This window comes from Pipra filicauda, unplaced genomic scaffold (assembly GCF_003945595.2).
Source record: "Pipra filicauda isolate LSUMZ 115617 unplaced genomic scaffold, ASM394559v2 scaffold133_size2016399_pilon, whole genome shotgun sequence".
NCBI classification, from domain to species: Eukaryota; Metazoa; Chordata; class Aves; order Passeriformes; family Pipridae; genus Pipra; species Pipra filicauda.
The window spans coordinates 1,792,482-1,811,881 of record NW_024103807.1 but is presented as its reverse complement, the minus strand read 5'-3'; the positions used below and the strand labels follow the sequence as shown (position 1 = coordinate 1,811,881).

At 42.1% G+C, this 19,400-nt stretch overlaps 1 protein-coding gene across 2 annotated transcripts in view; it reads right to left on the bottom strand.

Moving 5' to 3' along the window:
- Nucleotides 1-19,400, bottom strand: part of AMBRA1 (autophagy and beclin 1 regulator 1) — a 129,984-nt gene that overhangs the window by 61,654 nt on the left and 48,930 nt on the right. Inside the window, exons 10-11 of one of the 2 annotated variants that reach the window (XM_027719533.2) lie at nt 17,243-17,326; nt 16,584-16,684 (exon numbers count right to left, since the gene is read on the bottom strand). In XM_027719533.2, the coding sequence (XP_027575334.1) occupies nt 16,584-16,684; nt 17,243-17,326 (185 nt within the window). The remainder of the gene's footprint in view (nt 1-16,583; nt 16,685-17,242; nt 17,327-19,400) is intronic. The other variant, XM_027719534.2, reaches the window with a different exon arrangement.

The window sequence follows — 19,400 nt, the reverse complement described above, 5'->3', positions numbered from 1 at the left end:
GCGTGTCTTATGCCAAAACACCCATCTGCAGTGGAGAAAAAACCTCAGCAGTATCTTTGTAGAGCACATACATGCCTTATCAACCACCACATTGCAAAAATACAAACTTTCACTAACCCAAGAAGCAGTATGTTCCCTGGAAGGGTTTGAATTCTGGAGATTTAACAGTGTATCAGTACAACAAGCTTCCACACTGGAGCCACTTTTCATTGTGGAAATAGCAGTACACAGTATTAATAAAAGCACCAAGCACAGAAACACATTCAAAGGCTTGTACTTGCCAGTGAATGGAAGACTTATAAAAACTATTACTATCCTTAAACACATTTCAGGACTGCTGTATTACAGCATAAGCCTTGTTTATCCAAACTTGCAATGGAAATGCTGCATCAGCTTAGTGACACAGACTGAGCGATCACCACAATACAGAGCACTAAGCTAAACACCCTCACTGCTTGATTACATTCCGTAGTCATAATATCCTGTGAGCAGGACAGGTCAGCTGAGGAAATACATATTTGTTTTGAATTTGAACTCATCTAGGCAGGTTAAGATGAAGTCACGTGCTCTCAGAGAAAAATGCACCTCCATTAATCTAGGGGGAGGTCCTGACAAATAAACTCCATAAACTAACAAAGTGTCTTGGGGCAAACAAAAAGCAGACAGGTAGAATTTATAAAATGTATTTTAACATGTATTCATTAAGAGCCTCTTGTCAGACCCATATGTCCTGCAGTCACTGTGTCTCCAAAGAAAACAGACATTAACCTCGCATAGGGTTAATGATGGAATACAGCATTAACAATACAATACACCAATACTAAGCTGGAAAGGCATCACTAAAGAGAACAATTTACAAGGTATCCCCAATCTAAAGAGCAAGGAGAGAAGGCAGGACAGGAACTGGAAAGTAAGCAGCCATACTTGTTTCTGGGTAGAGAACTGTTTCATACTGTTTTCTGGGTAGAGAACAGAGAGATAGCCAAAAAAGAAGAAAACTGAGAAAGCTGAGAAAACACAAAATTCAACAGTAGTTTAACTCATGTGAAGGCAGTTTATAAATTTAAAGTACGGTGAGATGCAAAGGAGGAAGCCCAGGCTGGAAGAACATAATGGGGAGAACCACATTGTTCCAATTGAAAAAGAACATAGTAAAAGAAACATATAGCAAATGAAGTACTTGGCTCTCGCAATGTTCTGAACCCTTTCTGATGGAGGAAGTTTTGAGGGTGGTTTGGCATGATCTAGATGACAGCAATGGAAACCAGATACATTCCTTATTGCTACTAGCGTTAATGCACAAAGCACGTTGCAGCATCTCAGTGACTCACAGGGATCTCCGTATGGAGCCAATTCAGGCTCAAGGGATGACCCAGATCCCAGTGCCTGTAGAGCAGGACTGACAAAGCATGTCAGTCCACACCTTGATGGACCATGTGTAACAACAGGAAAGTAACCATGCAACATCTGGAACACAGATGCAGCATCAGAGCTCCCAGAAGGCAGAAGGACTCCACCAAGAAGTTTGACCAAACTCATAACCTTGCAATGACTTCTGTAAATCTGTGCCACAGCTCAGTTCAACCCAGACAGGTCCAATCCACCAAAATTACAACAGAGACTACAGATGAAAAGAGACTAACACCTTATCGCATTATTTTAAAAAGTATTAAAAGTCAAACTCAAAGCCACATACAAAAAACTAAGGCAGCAGAAGTACTTCTTAGCTACTCAGCATGCAGGCCCTGTGCTACACAATGGATGGATACTTCAGATGGGTTTTATTTCTTTTTTAGGGCAGATTTGACCTTAATCCATCTTGAATTAGCTCATAATGCTTCCAGAGGGTGCTAAGCAGACCTGTCCAAGAAGCTGCTGTACAAAATAATCGCCACAGCTATTCCATACAGCATTTATGAGCAAGAATGTAGGGAAATTCACATGGTGAAAATAGGGGAATCACGATTTACTAGTTTATGGTAAAATTTTAAATTGTACACAAAAAGATTTGGAGCAGGCCATGCTTTACTGGAGGTAGGGGGTCACAAACTAAATAGAAACTGGTGAAAGGTTAAAACATCTCATCCTCACAGCAGCAGAGACAGAGGCCCGGCTCCTACGAGATCAAAGAACCAGCAGTGATACATTCTAGCAGATGACGAGCACTCCAGGCCAGCCTCTCAGTCTTAGCATTCAGTGTAAAATTACAGTCCCAAATGACAATTTTATTAGGCCTCACAAGTCATAAGACAGCAGAAGTTAGACAGTAGCTCACTAAAATCACAGGAGCACAGAGACTGACATCCAATTACAGCTATTTTCTTTGCAAGCAGAGAAGTTATGACAGGACTTTGCCTTCAGCTTTCCCTGTTTCTTGTGTCAACAGACATGCATGTATCTATGAATGAGGGTTCTTCTGTGAAACCTTATCAGTCAGGCTGGGCTAGGAAAAGACAGACACATACTCTCCCTCTTGCACCCCTTCCATGCCTTCCAGATACAGAATCCAATAAAGTTCTCAGTGAAATGTTTTCTCACTTTACCTTTCAAAATCTTTGCAAATCTGTTCATTCCATGTGGCCTTTGAGCTCTTTTTATGAGTTTTGTTATTGAGTCCCTCCCCATCACAACTTAATGCCTTCCAGTGTTTACCATCAGCCCTTCTCTCTCACTTCATCTTACTATGATTTCCAGTCTGTAAGCACTGTTAGTTACTTGCCTCCTCTCCGCTCTCTTTTTCCTGTGTCTTCTTTACCTTCCACTCTGGCAAAGTAGTTTTGGATTTCCTTTATGCTTTTCAGCATCCTCATAATGGGGGTAAAGGGAGTGTATATGTATGTGTTGGGTACTTGCCTCCTTCCCCCAGTCATGCTCCCCAACAGATTTTGAGCCTGACCCATCCCCAATATCAGGACCCATTCCATCATCTACTGCAAGACAACTCTAATGAAGACCATCACCAGACCCATTCCCTCCACTAGACTTTTCTCTTCTACTATGGCATCTCAGAGAAGTCTGAGATCTGACTCGGTTGGTCTATCAGGAACCAAAAGACAAGATCCTGAAACAACTTCTGTGTGCAGCACACCAGGAGACATCACATGGATGGGTGCATGCATGCCCACACCATGAATGCTAATATGAACAATTGTTTGAAAGGAGACAAAGTGTTTCTCCAGCTTAACTGAAACCCACGCCTGCAATCCCAGCTGCCTCATCACCACCTTTGACTCATTCCTCAAACCCTCCCCTCCTCCAGCCCCCATTTGTCTATGCGCAGAATCTCAGCTGCTTAGAAGAAAATTACCAAGCGACCTTACCTCCTCTATCCTTTCAACCTTATCTTCTCTTCCCCTCCTGCAATTCCTCCCATCATATACACAAGAATGTTCCCAACCCTTCTAAGCACTTCACCTGCCTCTATGATTTTACTGTGTCAGTTTCTATCCCTTGACATTTGTCAGTAAACATTTGTATGCTCTGCTCCTCCCTCTCCCAATACAAATATGCATTAACTTCTGGCATCTCTAAATTTCCCAGAGACTCTGGATCACAGTTTGGATGTCTAGGGTGAGAGGAGGAAATGCATTTACCCCCATAAGTCCTTCTCATTTCTAGCTCTCAAACTGCACCCTATGAACTCCTGGTAGTCACTTTTCTTTTTCCTCTCCAGCAAACCTTCTGTCTCTCAACTACTACTGAAGCTGCTCTACTTCTAGTGACCCCCTTCCTGGACAAAGCTCAGGACTAGAACTGTCATCATCATCTCTTTATTAGAAAAAGTGGTAATATTTTTGACTCTTCAATTACTCCTCCCTTGCCTCATGCGAATGACTGCCACCCCCCTACCATTACCATCTGTCCTAGTTAGAACAGCTGGGACCAGTTCATCACTGTATGGGTGTAACCCAAAACTGTGTATTCTATAGCCTTCCATGCCATTTCCCAGAAACTGTTATCAATAGACCATTTACACCATTTGCCCAGAGCAGGCCTGACTCCTAAGGCTATAAACTGAGTGTTAAGAGGCCTTGAGATAAGAGGATGCTCCTTGTCCTCACACCCATTGTGGAACTCCCCGCCTTGAGAGCGGTACTGGGCATTCCTGCCTGAACTGGAGGATATATAATCTTAGGGTCTTGGGACTTTTTTAACCACTTGTGGGATCCAGAGGAAGACTGCAGACCACCACTCTCAACTAGACTGCAGACCACCACTCTTGACTGGACTGCAATCACCACTTTTGACCAGACTGCAACAGCACTCTCACCAACAGGTTTTCCCCTCTCCTTTTACTTTGGACTCAGGGGGCCCAACAAACACCACTCTGTTCATGCCTCAGGGTGCTGGGTTATACATTTGGGTTTTGTGGGTTAAAACCAATGGTTTGTCTGTATAATCGTACTTATTGTATTATTTTATTAAATTGTTATTCTGACTTATAATCTCTCTTTTGAGTTGGGTTCATTTCCCCTGCCGGTTTACCTTTAAACCAGCACACCATCCTAACCACCCCCAAAGATGCTGAAAGAGACAAACGAGCGATTATGACAATCGCCACAACTTATTCCACACTGATCTCTGTTTTTGCTGCCAGCCCTAAGGTTATCTCATGGGTCATAAGCCACACCTAGATACTCCTTCCCACTTGTTGCTACAAAAACTAATGGATTGAAGCAGCTTGGTACAGCTGAAATTGTACATAGTTTCAGGCAGTGCTTGAAGCAAGCGGAAGAGATGTGAACCTGTTTCCCAGATCAGCAAGAATACAACTCAGAAGTCAGACTACCAGGGAGCTCAACAGGACTTAGAGCCCAGAGCAATTATATGTAGAGAGGCTAGCTCACAGCTTCTGCTCATTTTGAACTCTCAGAAACATAACTGCTGCCTGCCAGGGCTGCTGAATTATAGCCCACACTGAGCTCAACTGGAGACTGTATCAACTACTGCTCAAGAAAGCAAAATACAGCTTCCTTCAATAGCACTGACTTGTAGCACCTGCTTAGTTCAAAACCAGCTCTGAGCTCCTGCAGACACTGAAGACCATTCCCTCTTCAGCTCCATTCCAGAGGTGGTGGATACACTAATTTAAAAAAGCACAGGGCACAGAGGGAGACATACGTGATGTACACCCCTAGCTTTGGATTCCGTTTATATTTTCTAGTGTTCAAAATCTCCTGCTGCCTGCATTTACTTTCAATTGAGTTCTGAAGTGGTGACTTAAAAAGCTAGTGCTCTCATCCTGGTTAGGGCCTGTATTTGTTATTGCACAAATATCATTTGGCTTCTCTCCTCAGTTTTCTTCAAGAATTTTCCCTGTCTTGAGCAAGACACTTAACACCTTCCACATTTTTAACAAACCCAAACCACTGACAAATCCAGCCTTTATGTTTTGGGGAAAATCCACAGCCTAAATTTATTTGCCTAGGCTCTGCTCTTGCCAAAGGCATGTTCTAAAACTCCTCCAGCTTCCACACAGAGAGGGCAACTTCTCTGTGTGGTTCAAGTTAAGTAAAACACACAACTAAGGTAAACCCAAAAGTAACTCTGAAGAGGCATGTAAGTTGTCACTAACCTTGCAAAACCTTTCCATCCATCTTTGCCCGCAATCAAGGAAAACCAACAGCCAGAAGCATAAAATCAACAGCACCAGCTAAGGTAACAACACTATATGGAGAGAAAACTACCACTGCAGAATCTAATAGCTAACACAACCTTTAATTTATATACATTAAGTCATAACAGATTGATACATTAATGCTCAATTTAAAAAAAGGATCCAATGGTACAATACTATCTACCTGCGAAAGGGAGATGGAGATCGGCACACAGCATTCTTATCAGAGCCCTTATACAAATTACAACTATGTTGCCATAGCAAGAGCTTCCTCCATCTTTGTGCCAGGGTGGCTATAAAAATGTCTAGGAATATATTCTATATCAAGTGTAGCAAATCTGGCTCAGGGTTTGCTTTGTGGTGTTGGGTTCCCCCCCCCCCGTATAAAACACGTAAGCAAAAATCATGACTAATCTCTTCAAAGATGACGGCCAAATGTGGTAGGCCTCTGAGAATTCCTACCCCTCTGCACAGCAGATCGCACGGGTCCTTGCCTCCCCTCTGCGCTCTGGAGAATGGGTAATTTTTTTATTATTTTTCACCCTTTTAAAAGGAGGCAGCAAGCTGTGGGAAAATACTTCTACGGTTAAGTGAGCTTTACCACCCACAAAGAGAACAGGTCCCCAAGGGGCCCTCATCGCCCACAAAAAGATGAGCACTTCTGCAAAGCCTTACCCCTTCTGATATAATGATATCTAGAAATTCATCACTTTAACAATGCACACAAAAGGAATCAGCCTGCACCCTTCACTTTTAAGAACATCATCATCTCTCTCCAATGCCTTTCTGAATCTCAAAGGCAGCTTTAGCTTCCCAGCCACCAGTACAAAAAAAGGCTTACTGGGACAGTTTGCATCAGCAAATACATTATACAAGCTCTCTCCTGCACTGGGACCACTGCAGACACCCTAAGAAGACTCCTGTACATATACCAGGAACTTCAAGACCAGTATTATGATCACAAACTTCCCCTTGAGACCAGGCAACAATTTTCTTAGTTGAAACACTTTATGTACTGGAAAAAACACCTGTTTCAGCAATCAGCTACCATGAAGTAAGCGGTGAACTTTATATGGCAGTACTTCAAAAAATAAAAAAACTCTAACACCACCACTCAAATACCTGGCAATTTTTTTCAGTCTAAATTGGTCTGACATCAGGTTCTGCTTTTTGTGTACTGAATTAAAGGGTGCTCGATCAGAAATCTTTCCCCCACAGATATACCCAGACCAACCAAGTAACAACAACTACCAACTACTTCTTTGATTAGCTAAATACATTAAACTTATGTCCTTCCATAGTGGAAGTTTTCCTCAGCTGATTCTTCCTTCAGCTATTTTCAGTCCTGAAGTGTAGACACAAAGAGTTGCACATGGATTTGAACATCATCTGGAATGGTATCAATAAGATCACATAAAAAGATAGCAGTTTCATAGTGCCTCATACTACCTGCCTACATAAGGCCTTAGCATTATGTCATCATGACAAGAATTCATATTCCCTTGGTTCATGGACAGCTCCCCAAAGCCATTTTCAGAGTCTCTACATTGCCCAAAACAAGCCTTCACAAACTGCAAATGGGATTCATATTATTTGTCCCAAGGTATCTCATCTCATTCTGGGCTGTAATAATATTCACTTAGCCACAATGGTACCATTGCTTGGATCATCACTGGGAACAAAGTGAATGCAGGAAAGATCAGCCCTCCAAATAAACAGAATGCGATTGCCACTGTCACACTCCAGAATTTACTATCTACTGAAAGAAGTGGATTGATCCCAGACTCCAAACACCTGGTTCTTTGAAAGGCCAACAGCAGGAGACTGCAAACAGATCTTGCCTCTGGCCTAGAGTCATTCTGTAAAAGTGCTTTAACTGTCTAAAATCTTCCCTATTGTTTCAGCTTAATTCATAGCTTGAAGTACCACTCTGTTCCCATTTGAACAGTGTCCCACAAATGCATATGAAAGCCTATGAAGTGCTGGTAACAACAACCCTGCAATTGGCCACCAGCTCTTCTGCGACACAATGGTAAAACTTTTAACTACTACTTCAATGCTCTGTATTTGAGACCTTTTAACCCTTACATATGACTTTCTCATGGGGAGGTCAGTCGTACCCATAGCTCTAACAACTCCTCTCATGAAGCAGCAGTAAACATCTCCAGATGTCTGGCGCACATGAGTAAACGCAGATCTTTCCAACTACGGCTAATCTCGGCTAATCTCAGTGCAGTCGCACTAGTCAAAAATCCCCTGACACCTCAGACCTCATCAAGCATATCCTGTAAAATGAAGCGGCCTGCACTCACTCTGATCAGAAGAGTTGTGCTCATTCTAATCTCACTTGCAAATAAAAATTGTAAATTATGCTCATAATGTACAGCCACTGATCCAGAACAAGTCTTTCTATGGACACCTACGCTACATAAGCAGGCAATAGAGGAGTTTTCAGCTTTCAGTTACCAAAAGGAACAGAAAATGAGACTCTTGACACAAAATAAATATATACTCATGGAAAATCAGTAACAAATCATTCTCCAGTAACATCTGCACTCTCGGACAAACCTTGAAAGAGCCAAAAGTCATCTGCAGTAACAGCCATTACAAGGTTTTACAACAGGAATAGGAGACAATCCCAATACGTGCAACCTACTCCTGAGATGCAGTGTTTAACATAGCTAGAAAATACTCTATTCTTATCCACACTGAACCCCAGTATCATTTCACTGTTCCTGTGCATTCAGTCAATTTAGAGAATCACTGAAGATTTAGAGTGGAAAGGACCTCTGAGATGCTCTATACCATCCCCCTTCTCAAAGCAGGTTGAATTACAGCAGGTTACTGGGAAGTATCTCCAGTCAAATTTGGATATTAAAGACAGAAACCCCATAATCTCCTCAGGCAAACTGTTCCAGCATTTGACCACTCTCAAAATAAGTTTTCTTAAGTTCAAACGGAATTTCAATTTGTGTCCATTGCCTTTATACACATTGACAAGATCCAGTCCAAGCCCTCTCTTCTCCAGGCTGAGGAGTCCCAAGTTGAGTCTCTCTCAATCTCTCCACTCAAGTCAGTCTCTAAACCCTCACTTATCTTTATGGTCCTTCACTGCACTTACTCCAGTATGCCCAGGCCATCATGCACTGGAGGTCAAGAACTGGACAAGACACTACAAATGTGGCCTTACTAGGTCTGAGTAGAAGGATCACATCCTTCAGTCTGCTGGCAATGCTCTTCCTAATTCAACACAGTATACTGTTGGCCTTATTTTCTGCAAGGGCACATCTTCTGGCTCATGTTCACCTTGCTGTCCACAGAACCTCCAGGTCATTTATTGGAAAGTTGCTCTCCAGACAGTAGGTCCACAGCCTGTACTGGTGAATGGGGTTATTCTTCCCCAGGTGCAAGACTCAGCATCTCTCTTCACTGAACTTCATGAGAATTTGTTGGTCCATTTCCCAGTCTATGAAAGCCACTCTGAATAGCAGCATAACTTTCTGGTTCATCACTTAATTCTTCTAGTTTTGCTGTGGGTGCACTCTGACCCATCGTTGCAGTGATGAATGAAGACCTCTTCTAGGTAACATCCTTTCTGCACTCAGCCATCAGAGCAGGATGCAGCCTGTCTAATTTCAGACGTCTACGGTATCCACACCAGAAAAGCACTCTTCTGAAGCTCCCTATATAATCAGTGTTAAATACACTGAAGATTCAGAGCACCTCAGTTCAGCTCACTTCAGGTGGTGAATCAGAGCTGAAACTTTTTTTTCCTCTGCTAACTATACAGGAAGCTTAGCCTCACAAGTCAGATGCCCCAAAAATTAGTGTAAATACCTCCCATAGTGCACACAGCTGTGGATTCTTATTTCCAGTTGACTCCTACCCCTCTCAATTAACACATTCCCAGACTTAGCAGATTGTGATGAACTATGGCTTGAGTTACAAAAGCATAAAGGAAAGACAAGAATAAAAAGAACTGAGCAATAGCAGGTTTTAAAGCTCAGTCTTATTGTTCAATTGTTTAAGAGAATTATGGAAAATCTCAAGTTCTCAGGTGTGAAGAGGTGTTCTTTCCATATAGACAGTGATACATAAAATTTGTTTCAGAAATTAAACTGGTTTTGGAACCACTCAAGCCTTGAGAGTACTTAAGCCTCTAGAATCAAATAGGGAATAACATAAGGGTTCTGATGCAAGTTCATTCCATCTGCCCTACAGTCTCTAGTGCTTTGCACTCCTAATGTCCTAGCCAAAGAATTCAAACTGTACCTGTTCACAGGTGTAAAAAGAGAAGTGTTTGTGACCACAGAGCATGTTTGCTGCTAAGTGGAAGATGCAAGTGAACAGAGACATAGAGCAAGCAGGGCATTATATGCAGACAGTCAGATTAAAGTTATTCCATTCCAGCACAGAAAGTACTCTGACGCTTTCAGTTTATGCTTTTATTATATGACAGTGTACAGCAGGAGCAGACATCAAAACCGGGATGAGTAACCGCTCAGACTCACTGCAGAAGTTAATATTTAGGATGTGAGGGAAAGGCTAACTGGAAACAACATACAAAACCTTTTCCATCACATAAATGTGTATGTTAATGGCTTTCTCTTAACACTACCTATCCTCCACTTTCAGAAGACATCTAGCTAGACATAACTAAACCATCTTTATCTCAGAGGAGCATTTATCTGCATCAAAATCAATGCCGCCAATTTAGGAACCTTTGTGGGGGTCTTTGCAGAGGACTAGTATTTCAGAAGAGATTGCCTGTGGGTCATTCAAATGTTAATTGCATCAACTACCTATCAGCCTTCATTGTGCCAGGGTACAACGATAGAGGATGACACAGATTAGAGCAGCAGAAAAGAGGCAGATGGACCACCAATTAAAGCACGGGGAGGGGGGGGGGGGCGGGGGGGGGGGGGGGGGGGGGGCGGAGGGGGAACAAACCCACTGGTGTCTTGCAATACAGGGAAAAATTACTGAGGTACTATGAAGATGGACCTGTCGCCACAAAAAGTTATGTATTATGAGTTGTTTTCTAGGTTTGTTTTTTTAAGCATTAACAAACTGACTTCTATCTTCCAGGAGAGAGATTTCATTTGAAGAATGTGCGCTAAGAAGTTCACTTTTTGACCACAATCATGACGTTGTATAACTCTGTAGCCATGGCTATAGAATTCATGAAGTGCAAGTCAACAAGGGATCTAATGCTATGATAAAGTTAACTCACAGTATATAACTTTATTCTGCATCTATGACACCAAACTACCAGGACATTTTATTTATGAGATACTCCACTGTGATGGGAGCAGCAACATTAAAATCTTTCATGGCTGAAAGCTGCTCTAAGAAACCAGCAGCTGGAGAGAGACAAAGGCAAACAAGCTGAGGTACAGCAGCTAACCTCCATGAAGGGTCATGGGTTGCAGCAAGTGCATTATTGGAACACACGAAGTAAATTTTTAAATGAACACTTAGATAAGAGGATGTCACACAATTAAAGTCTTCTCCACATTTCCAAAATTCTACTGTTTTCAGAAGTTTAAGTACCATGTTGAGGAAATAACACCTCTGAGGATACCTCTCACCAGTCTCATAAAGGGACACTTTCCACCACTCCCTCCTGTAATAAGTTTCTGCATTTGCAATTCAGCAGTACAGCCTCTTTTTCCTTACATTTCTGCATGAAAGGCTGCACTTCCACAGAAATTATAAACCGTTCTCAAGTCTGTGATGAAGGTGACAGATATCTATAGCTCTCAAGTTGCAGAAGAATCTGAAGCATATTTTAAGCCTCTTATGTCATTTAGTGTCCACTGACGTAGATCACAGAAAGACCACAAAAAATAAAGTCACTCAAGCGTTCACATCCTTCCGTATTTAGCAGTACCAAACAGACTTATAGCAGAAACATGTAGCATAGAAAGCCACATGGCTACGTTCATTGATTCTATTATTCTATTCTAGAACTGTCTATTATGAAAAGCACGATTAGATCAGGATACTAATTCAAATTCACATAGTTGTCTTGGATGAAAAGCAGAGGCAAGCTAATATCAAAAAACCAATGATAGACAGCTGAAGGTACAGATTCAGAACAACACTCAAATCTCAGGTTACTGTACAGAAAATACATACCTACTGTGAAAAACATTAGAGTATAGGGTACATCACACACAACTGCGATGTGTTTTCCCATCAACTTTTGCTGGCCCTCTGGAGCTCTCAAGTCATCTCTGTCCTACTCTGTACAGCTGTGCATCACATTTGAAGGAAGGGAGCATCTCAGAACAGAATTAATAGTGCACTGACACTGTACATGACAGAACAGGATTAGGTCAAGAAGACTTGAGCCACAGGAGGCAGTCACAACTAAAATGCCAGGAACTAGAGATCTGCCTGCAATATGGTTTTGAAGGCAACCAAAGAAGTCCCTTATCACGATCACTTTCATCATTAGAGTGGAACTGAAAGGTTACTTGGCTAATTCTACAACTGCATCTATCACAGGTTCATCAATACCCATTTTAACTGGCTTTAGGTTAGAGCCATTGACTTGTATGTGAACATTAACCCTAAACACAGCTAGAGTGATTGGGAATGGAGAGGGAATGGATGTACCAGAAGGCACCTTAGTGAGTTTGGCTGGTGACAGGCCATCACCTTAATTCTTACTAGAACTATCACGTGCTCAAGTAAACCATCCTGTCCCAGAAGGATGACAACATTTATCCATCACCTTAGCTAATTTTCATCCTGTTGAAACTTCATATGCTCTAACAATTGTGTGTTAGCAGTTGCTGGCTGAAGTACAGAAATTCACTTGAAGACATCAGACTTCGAATTCTCACAGGGAGTCAAGCTGTGAAGAATGGGATAGCTTATGTGATTTTGGGAAAACAGCAGCTGAACATTACAATTTGAAATCCTAGATCCCCATTAAAGGGATCAGCTGATTTTTAGCTTCAGACAGCTTGCTTTGGCAACTCCAGCAGAGATATCCAAAGATGAACCGTTACTGCTCTTGCAGAAGGTTATACCCTGAACAGGTGTGAGCTATGGAAAAATCTGTGATATCAAGCTTATTCTTTGATTACATGTAAATGTTCAGTCTCTGGTCTGAATCTATCACCCTGAGATAACAATGAAATCACTCAGAAACTGTAAATGTAGAGTGTTGTATCACTCAACCCTTACGCCCTGCTGAGTTTGGATCTCCCCATGAGGTGGAAGACAGTGTAACTGCGTTGGATTGCATTTTAACAGATAGAGTCTGTTGGCAAAGCCAGATCAGACAAACACGACCTGTGACGGCACAAAGAAAAATATTTTGTTTGTTGACATACACAGAACTGAATAGAAGCCTATTAAAACAAAGTGAGGCAAGACAGAAGCATTTCACAAAGCTAGGTAACTCTACCATAAGCTTTCATCTAATGTTGTCTCCTAATGAGTAACAATGTCAACAAAATGGCATCTGTGTCAATTTTTAAAGCCTCCTGCAAAGTTCCTTGGCAAACAGATTCTCTTCTTCCTCCAAGTTTCCACTGAATTGAAACTAAAGCCTTCTTTGTTTCACTATGCCATCAGCATGTCTTTGTCCATCCCAAAGCAGTCAATTACTATAAAGCCCGAAGCAAAAGTTCAGAGAGGCAAACAAGAGGTCACGAGCACTTCAGTGGCAACGATGTGCATCTTTTTTTTTTAAACGTATTTACCGATTTTTACAAATATTTTAAAATGTACATCCTGGTCTGTGCTACCAGATGCCAAAAAATACCCAGAACTTGGCCATCAAATTACTTAGTAGTGACCTGCTCACAGTGTGACTTAGGACAAAGAGATAACTTATTACAAAAAAAAACCCCAACCCAACAACAAAAAGACCAAACCAAAACTAACAAAAAAATCAACCAAAGAAATAAACACACAAAACTCCACAAACAAAACAGTGGGCAGAAATATTCAGCTTAAAGAAACATTTCAAAAAGGAGTAGGAGGTGGTAAACACAATACTGAGCTGTGTGTTCCATGGACAGGTTAACACTGCTTAGAAGTGAGAAGCCAAAAAGTATTTACTGCTTTCATCATCACTTTAGCAAACAACCACTTCAACTAGCTTTTACTGTACGGATGTTTCCTTGGAGACCACAAAGCCATCCCTTAGGGCAGTTCACCAAGGAGAGGAGAGTGCAGAGAGTGGCTTACAGCCCACACTATCAAGAGCCTTAGAAGAGCTGCCAAATGAACTCTCAGATTTTTTGATGAGTCTTGAAATAAAGGGGAATATGGAAGGCTGAAAAATATGCTAGTGTTATACCAGTATTTTAAAAGGTTGAAATAGGATGAGACTGTCAGTCTTGTCAACCTGACATTGATTCCAGACAAAATAATGAAAAAGCTGATATAAGACTCAGTTAATAAAGGATTAAAGGAGGACAGTGTAATTACTGCCAATCAACACAGACTTTATAGGAAAATATAACTTGTCAAACTACCAACACTTTTTGGTGTGATTACAAGTTTCAATGCTAAAGGTAACAATGTTGATGTAATATATTTTCACATGGTGTTTTACTTGGTGCCAGAAAGCACAGTGATGCAGCATATCATATCAGCTGATAGGTCTAAACTCCACCAGTAGATAAAGAGGCAGGCAGGAAGGTGCTACTGGGGTGCGTTTTTGTTCCAGTGCTACATGCAAATTAGGCTGCTGGCATGGAGATATCTCTGTCTGTCATGTTGACTAGTATCGTTTCGTTCTTTCCCTGAGCTCCCACCTACTCTACCCATCTGTTGCCACCTTTCCTATGCTTCGCCTGGAAGTGCCTTGGCACAGGGATGGCCACCAGTCCCCTGACTAGTACAAAGGACTCTAATCCTGACCTAAACCCTGCCTGGCACGTCAGTCCTTCTGCCCAACCTACTGTGTTGCTGTACCAGCCTGCCTGCTAAGATAATGCGTAATTTTTAGTAGTTCATTAAACCAGATTGCTCTAGGAATTTATTCACAAGACAGTCTTCCCTAGCGTGGAGCTATTGTCTGTGTAACAGTTGCATGAGAACGACACTTAAACAACAGAAAGCTGTTCACATAAAGTAGAGCTGAAAGTAAACGTGGACAGAACCTGACAGCAAGAGCTTTGACATTAAGAAATTTAGTCAGCACACCACAGTAATTCACACACCAAGATCTCCATCTGCTGCTTTGATTTCCTCTCCGCATACAGCAGTAAGTAGGGCAGGGGACAGAAGAAGTGCAATTTGGCTGTATTTTCCCAAACAGCAGCTCTCACTCATACTTGACCACAGAAGTCTACTGTCAGTTTTCAGAAAGCTGCCAGGTTAGGAACACAGGGTTTTTACTCTCTCTTCTCAAATGCCGTAGAGGTTACATAAGAAATACATTAAAACATAACACAAGCAGCTACTGCATTAGAAGAATAAATTTTAATTCAAGCCAATAAAGGCCTTTACTGTGAGGTTCTACAACACTGTAGAAGCCAACAAACCTTGCCTTAAGTAGGCTCAGCGCAGGATCACACAGAAAAAATAGATCTTGTTTTTTGAAATGCCCATGATTACAATTCCTGCCTTCTTTTGTTATTCTTGGAACCACAAGCACTTGTGTCTTGGGGCTCAAATTCCCAAAAAAGTGCAAGACAAAAAAGCCTGGCTATTTCCCAGCCACTAAGGAAGAGGCAAACTGCAAAGAGGGCTGGAGAAGGGTTGAAGGCAGGTGTCTCCAGCAAAGTGGGGCCACACAAGAGTTCCACAGTGTTGCCTGGCAGCAAGTAATTATCTGCCAGTGTGCTGTTTCCACGTGCCAACAGCCAAAGCCCACACAGGCAACAAGCACAGGAAAGTACACGTGTCAGCTAAAACTACAGGTCATCTCCCCTGTTTCCTAAGGAAAAAAACCAGAGGTACTTTGGAGGCTAGGCTTTGGCTGGGCTCTTACTATTACTGCAACAGCAAGGTCTAGGAACAATGCACTCAAATCAAAACGTCCAGGGAGACAAAGTCTGGAAGATGTCAGACAAGACCACTGCCACATTAAATCAGCCACACAAAACCAGCAACAGTTCCACCCCAAAATGGTTGGGAAAACTCCAGTGAAGACTCTTAAGAACAGTTAGATAAATCCCATCAAAAATGGCTTAGGCATTGATTGTGACTTAGGAAAAGGGTCATGCAGCTTCTTGAGAAACCTTTCAACACTCCTTTCAGTGGTGGTCCTGTAATTACCTACAGGAGGGAAGAGAACCACATCCCAACCTATCTGTCCACACATCATCTCTTGCTCTCCCCCAAGCTCCAGAATTACTCCCCCGCACTGGGGTTAATTACAGAGCAACTTAGATCCAGCCAAAAAAGACTCACACTCAAGATATGTGTCATCTATAACCATCTCATTCATGAACTGCCAGACTGCCAATACTCCTCCTCTTCACCCCACCTCCGCTTGCCCTCTGAGGCTCCCAAATGCCTGTGTGCTGTATGTGGTGGCAGCTGAGTTTTTTAATATGCACTTATTAAGATCCTAATTGAATCCCGCGTTGCCTTGTGTGCGTCTTCCTAGCCGGAACACGAACAAGGCACCCTATAATTCAATTAGAAGGACCTGCAGCAAGCTGATCATTAGTCTGTCAGGTTTTTTTTTTAAAAAAGACATCTAGGAATAGGGGAGGAAGTTAAATAAAGGGAGAATTGTTAACAGCACCCCTCCCCAGTTCATGCAGACACTCCTATACACATACTTGAAGCATGGAATCTGCAATCCTCAAGCACTTGAATGACAGCTCACCACATCACTCCAACAGTCGTTTCTCTTGCTTCAGACAACTTAAATAGAACCTCAAAAGTTGGAATTACTTCTCTTTATCAATCCTCTTCTGCTCAGATTCATGAAAAAATACCACTAATATATACATGACTACAGCAAACAAAGAAATCTCATTACCTGCCAAAACCCTGTTGACAGAGGAATGGGTGGCCAGGCCAGGCTGTCCCCGTTCATGGAAAATTCCAGCATAAGGCAAATACTCTGGCAGCAAAAAGCGTCTGCAAAACAAAGAGAATAAGTTTACGCGGAGAAAGACATCCCAGTGTACACAGTCCCGGAGAGCAACTGCAATTACTTGGAGGAAATATGACTACATTCCAGCAGACTATAGTAGAGGGAAGGCTGGAATCCTCTGCTTAGCCAACCGCTTCACTGCTTCAAATAAAAAACAAATTACAGATTAGATCCTCCTCTGATCAATGTGGCTGCAAAGATCAGCATTAACCAAATCCTCTACCTCCCACAATAGCGTCCTAATCTCAAACCAGCACATTGTGCTGAGAATCTCTGATCAGATTCTTTTCTTCTCCTATTCCGCCTTCACATCATGGCTCCAACCTGCAAGTAAGAAGCACTAAGATCGTGCTGTCCTTCAAATGACACAGGATGAGCGGCTCATACTAACATGCCATCTCAGGAGTCCCAGAAATCGAAAACCAAGGATAAACCAGCCCTGTGCAAGAAAAGGAATCCATCTGAAAGCACCAGAGAGTTGTACTGCAACTGGTACCTCCAGGATTTCCACACCCTTTTACTCTTCTGTGTAGATGCCTTACCTTGGGACAAAGCGCCCTAGCGATGGTGCAGACATGCGTGCGTTCCGTGGAGCTCGGTGCCTAGATCGGTCTCCATTGTCCCTTCAGTAAAGGAAAGAAAATTATTGTACATGAAAAATACTGTGGAATAAAATATTTTCCAAGAAAACAAAAACCCAACAACATCACCTATCATCCTGAACATGCTAGAGATTTAACGGTTTTCATGCTTCTGTAATGTTCCAAATTCATACAACTAACTATACCAAATCCTCTTGACAATTTTACATATGGGTAACCTCAAAGCCCGCTTTCTTCATTGTTTTACAATGTCTCAAAAGTATCAACAAAATCACAGAGAGTCAATGACTCAATGTCAGCACCTGAACAAATGAAGGACAAATCTTAGAATTTTGACCGGAGGAGTAAAAAACAAGCTCGCCACAGTCCTGAGGAGAACTTTCTGTTAGTCAGAGAGAGCTGCCGAGTTTCACATTTTCGTTCACAGAAGTACAGGCAAAAGAGCATAATCTGCAGACTATTCTTTTGTGTTCTTTCCCTCAAGGTCCAGTTCAAGTGGATCTCAAGATAATCTCACCTTTCAAAAGCTTTTCCAGTTAAATCATAAATGTTTGGTGGTATGAGGCAAAACTGCACCTCCTTAACAACATCTCATTCTGTTTAACAATAACTGTCTGGGCCTTGGGAAATGAGGCAAAAGGATCTAGCATCTCTTGTCCTACAGCAGATACAGGAAGGTCTTCCCCAGAAGGGCAGTGCAATGCTGAACAGGTTACGCAGAGAGCTGCCATCCCTATAAGTCTTAAGACTGGAGCTAGACAAAGCCATGGCTGACACAGTCTGATTCTGGCAATTAACAACTGTACAACAAGCAGGAGGTCAAACTGGAGGACCTTCAGAATCCCCAGCAAACAAAATTTCTGATATTGCATACATAGATCACAAGAGGACCTGTAATTACACAGCACTAAAACTGCAAGGAAAATAATGAAACACCATCAGTGACTCTGGAGTTCTGAAACAGACCTCCGCAGTGCTTTCTTCTCTGTTCACTATTTACTCTCTGTACGACCTTGCAGACGTAACAAGTCTGTTCTCCCTGGATTCCAGATCTCCATCTGTAATTGCAGCCCTCCTTTTCTCCTTCCCAAGCAGTTGTGGGGGGAATGTTACTTGAAGAGCCTAGAAATCACTAGGAAACTAAATATTCCTTATGCAACGCACTAGCAGCACATTTCTAACCCACTCCAGCAAGCTGTGCATTTTATAATCTTTTTTCGTTTTGCTTTTTTAAAGTTAGTGAGCAAGAAACGTAGGCTGAGAAGAAAGTCCATTACGTGGCTGTTTCCCACACACTTGAGGAACCCAGGAACACAAAAGCAGAGGTTGTTCTGCAAAGGTCATTAGCATTTCAAGCTATTTCACCAAAACCAAATCTAAATCCAAGCTCAAAGCTTCCATTTCTCCTCTCACTGCAGACACAGCATTTGCAGTTCACAGCCAAAGCCGCACCTCACCCTCAGGTTTCTGTGTAACCAGCATGGTGCCTGAAATCAGAAATGTAAAAGCTACTGCTGTTCTTTTATCAGTTAAGATGTGGATCAATAACAGAAGGAATCCTGTAAACTCGAGTGCTGACATATCAACTTTTCCTGCTAAAAAGAAAAGGCCAAAGCAAAAAGAAGTGTTATATTCCAGTTCTTGCCACACACAGTAAGAGCTAGCAGAAGACAAGAAATACATTTTTTAAAACTCTATGCAGCAGTTTGAAACAACCCTGGAAGAAAAGCAACAAAACAGTTTTCAAGGTCTGCATTTGCTTTGGACATTTACTAGAAGTGGAAGATGCTCTTGAAATGGACAAATATCAGGAAGAGGAACAACAGCAGGACTACCCCCTGCAGAGCTCTCCAGTGGAAGAGACTCTCTGCAGCAGTTTTCAAAAGGAAGGAGGAATTAGCTCCAGCAAACAAAAGAAGATAAAAGCCTACAGTCCAAATCAAGAGACCTAAAGCAACTAACTGTTCAAGTTTCTTTAAATGTCACTAGCCAGCGGACTTTGTATCCAGAAAAACATTTCGGACACAAATCTTCTAATCAGAGAGACTTTCTGATGTGACGAGTCCATCCTGCACTGCCCTATTCACTGTGCATACAA